The 3380-nt window shown below is 34.4% G+C and overlaps 1 protein-coding gene across 1 annotated transcript; it reads left to right on the top strand.

Moving 5' to 3' along the window:
- Positions 1 to 431: 431 nt before the first annotated feature.
- Tsp_12727 (vacuolar protein sorting-associated protein 53-like protein) lies at positions 432 to 1239 on the top strand. The gene is made up of 2 exons (XM_003366249.1): positions 432 to 878; positions 940 to 1239. Exons 1-2 carry the CDS (start codon positions 432 to 434, stop codon positions 1237 to 1239), a joined length of 747 nt encoding a protein of 248 aa, XP_003366297.1.
- The last annotated feature ends 2141 nt before the right edge of the window (positions 1240 to 3380 follow it).

Here is a 3380-nt window from a genome sequence, read left to right as displayed (position 1 = left end):
TTCAAAAAATGTCTCCAGGAATACGCACAAAGGGCGGGTATTGAAATCTTGCATATTTATTTTTTTATATTGCGGTCAGATGATATGGTTTTTGTTGATGAGCGGAAGTTTAACAGGTCTGTTGCCGGAAATCCGCAGCGCTCGTACGACCACAACGGCCGTCATTTTGAAGAAATTTGTGAAAGAAGTTGACAAACACAGATTGTCCGAACGAAGGAAAATTATTTGGTCTGTTGTATTATGGTTTCCGGCGGAAATGTGTGCGGAAAACTAGTCATCAGTTGCAAGAAAAGTGGAAAGAAAAAGCTGGCGATTTAGCTTTGCACGAAGCGGTATACAAATACTAATTATTTTACTATTTAATTATTTTTATTCATCATATATCTGTTCTATTCTGTTCTATGCAGTTTGATTTTACCAACGAACGGGAAATGTTTCACGGTGTAGTGAGCAGTTGTGTGCAAGTGTTGGTCCAGGATTTGGAAACTGCCTGCGAACCAGCTTTGCAAACGATGACCAAGATGCAGTGGGCGAACGTGGATACGGTCGGCGACGAGAGCCGTTACGTGGCCAGTATCCGTCAGCATCTTCGCCAATGTGTGGTCCGCATCCGGGACTGCCTCGGTCAGGCCAGGAAATATTTCATGCAGTTCTGTTTTCGGTTCGTCAACGCGTTCGTGCCCAAATTCATCAACGCCATCTTGAGATGTCGGCCTGTGAGCGTTACCGGTGCCGAGCAGCTTCTGCTCGATACCCACGCCTTGAAAACCGAACTGGTCAATTTGCCAGTTTTGGAATCGGCGGCTGGTCGTAAACCGCCCGAAGCGTTCACCAAACTCGTCATCAAAGGCATGACCAAAGCTGAAATGATATTGAAAGTATATACGTGCTTATTTATTTATTTATTTATTTGTTTATTTTTAATTTATATTTTAACAGTTGGTCATGGCTCCTGTAGACCCGGATCCCGGTACATTTGTTGAACATTATATAAATTTTCTACCCGAATCGGATGTTGTGGAATTTCAAAAAATTCTCGACATGAAGTCTGTTCGTAAAAATGAACAGACCGCAATTATGGATATTTTTCGTGAGAAAAAAGCGGCTTTGGATTCGAAAAATGACCTCAACGCCGACCGAGGAGGAGTGGCCAGTGATGCAGCGTTGTCGTCGGGCGACAACAGCAGTTTGGATTCGAGAATTCGAAAACTTGAGAAACTTGTAAAAAAGAGATTTTAAATAGAAGAAAATTCACTACCCAATTTCCACGTGATTGTTTCTTAAAATAATAATACATTTGATGAATGGAAATTTTGAATTGAATTTTTTCGACTGTTTTTGTTTTTTTTAATTTGCATTAAAAATTATTTTCAGTTGGATTAATTGCTTACGATAAATTGCTGTTTTGATGTTTTGATAAAAGTTTTGAAAAATTTGTCACTGGTAAAGAAATCAATCAATCAATATTTTCCAATTATGAATAAAAACAGCGAAATTTTTAATAAAAATTGGCAGAAAAAAATTTGAAAAATGTCAACTTCGCATAAAAATTGTTTGCATATACACATTGTATACTCGAATTTGTGTGTACAATGCACACAATGATGTTTTAATATGTTTTGAACCGATTTTCATCTTTGTCCATGTTTACTTTTTCATGTTAAACAGAGTATTATTATACATACATCAGAGTGATTTGAATTTTACGTCTTCTATTTTTAGAAAGTATGAATCTATGAAAATCAATCGAACAATAAATGCCTCGCTTTCATCATTATTATTATAAAAAGAAAAGATTATTTATTCTACATAAAATTGTAACAAAAAAAATTTCATTCAAAAACTGCACATGTTTTCTTTTTTATAAATTTAACGAGCAATTAAATTAAAACGATACGATTTCATTACTGTATCTGATAATCAAGAACAAATGAACAATTTTTACGACTGATTTTGTAATAAGGTGAATTTGAAAGAGAACGAACGAATAATGTTTTATTTCATTCAATTCATTGGTAATATATTTTCCAATAAATTGTCGAATTTTCATTGCAAAATGAAAAATCTAAAATAAAAAAATTGTGCACGTTCACGTCAACAATACTGATTGATTGGAAAATTGCAACGTTTTGTCATTAGCATCAGTTGAATTGGATTGCTAGTTGGAAAATGGTTTGATTTGATCATTTTTGAAATAAAAATTTATAATTTTTACAGTATAAAATGGTGCCAGTTTCGGTTGGTTGGTGCAGAGAATAGTTTGTGAACAATAATTGCACGATCGGTTTGACAAATTGAACAAACAATGCTGGTCGATTTAATCGTACCGGTCGGTTGGAATCTTCAAACTGACAACCGTGTTTCATTCATTACTGTGCTGTTGAGCAAATTTGCAAATGCAAAAGCATGGAGACACAAAAAAAGAAGACGAATAATAAAATAAATAAGAACGGGAATGACGTGTGGGTAAGTTGGACAAACAAATGGATTCGCTTCTTCGGGTAGTGGATGGGAAATTGATCAGTTGTCGGTAAATATGAAAGTGAAATTCGAACGGCTACAGTATGCCTGTGTAGTTGTGAAACCAGCACCAGGGGAAGAAGTATAGTTTGTTTGTTTGTCTGCTGTTGTCGTGTGAATCATTCGATTAACAATCGAGAGTATTAAATTGGTTTTTTTTTGCTTTGAATGAAGAAGAAGCTTTTCACCATGTTTTGCATGAAATTTGAAAAACTGGCGAAACGATGTCGGTCAAGACCGTTATTCTTTTTTCATCTTTTGTTCAAATTGTAATTGAAACGCAAATAGAAGAATGTAATAAAAATTTTCAATTGAGAAGTTTGAATTTGTCGTTTTTGAAAAAAAAAGACAATTGAATTGAATTGAACAGCAACATGTTATGGAGCTTTTGAATGTAGCATGTTTGGGTCGAAAGAGAATTCCACGCATCCATCCATCTATCCATCCATACATGCATACATATCGATCATCGTTAATTATTCACCAAACGCATATCACACCCGTCATCGGTGTCGAAAGAAAAAGTGTCAGATAATGTAATATATTTTGAATCAGTTTGGTCAGAAATTGTCAAAATTGAATGTTGAATTGTATGAATAATTTTTGACGTTGAAATTCTTTTGTTTTTTTTTCTAAAATCACCTTCCACTGTGCAATAAATTTGCAGAAAAAATATTTGGAACTTTTACAAATTTGACAACATTACAACCGGTGTTATCTTGTAATTATTTGGGTGGTGTTGTCGGTGTTGCATTTGATATTGATTGAAGAACGAATGCATGGAAGAAATTTATCCAAGCGAAGATGCTTTCTTTTCTATATTAAAAATTAAAATTGTAAAGAATGTGAATAGAAATTCA

This window comes from Trichinella spiralis (genome assembly GCF_000181795.1).
Source record: "Trichinella spiralis strain ISS 195 chromosome Unknown Scfld6306, whole genome shotgun sequence".
Classification (NCBI taxonomy): Eukaryota; Metazoa; Nematoda; class Enoplea; order Trichinellida; family Trichinellidae; genus Trichinella; species Trichinella spiralis.
This window is presented reverse-complemented; position numbering and strand designations above follow the sequence as displayed.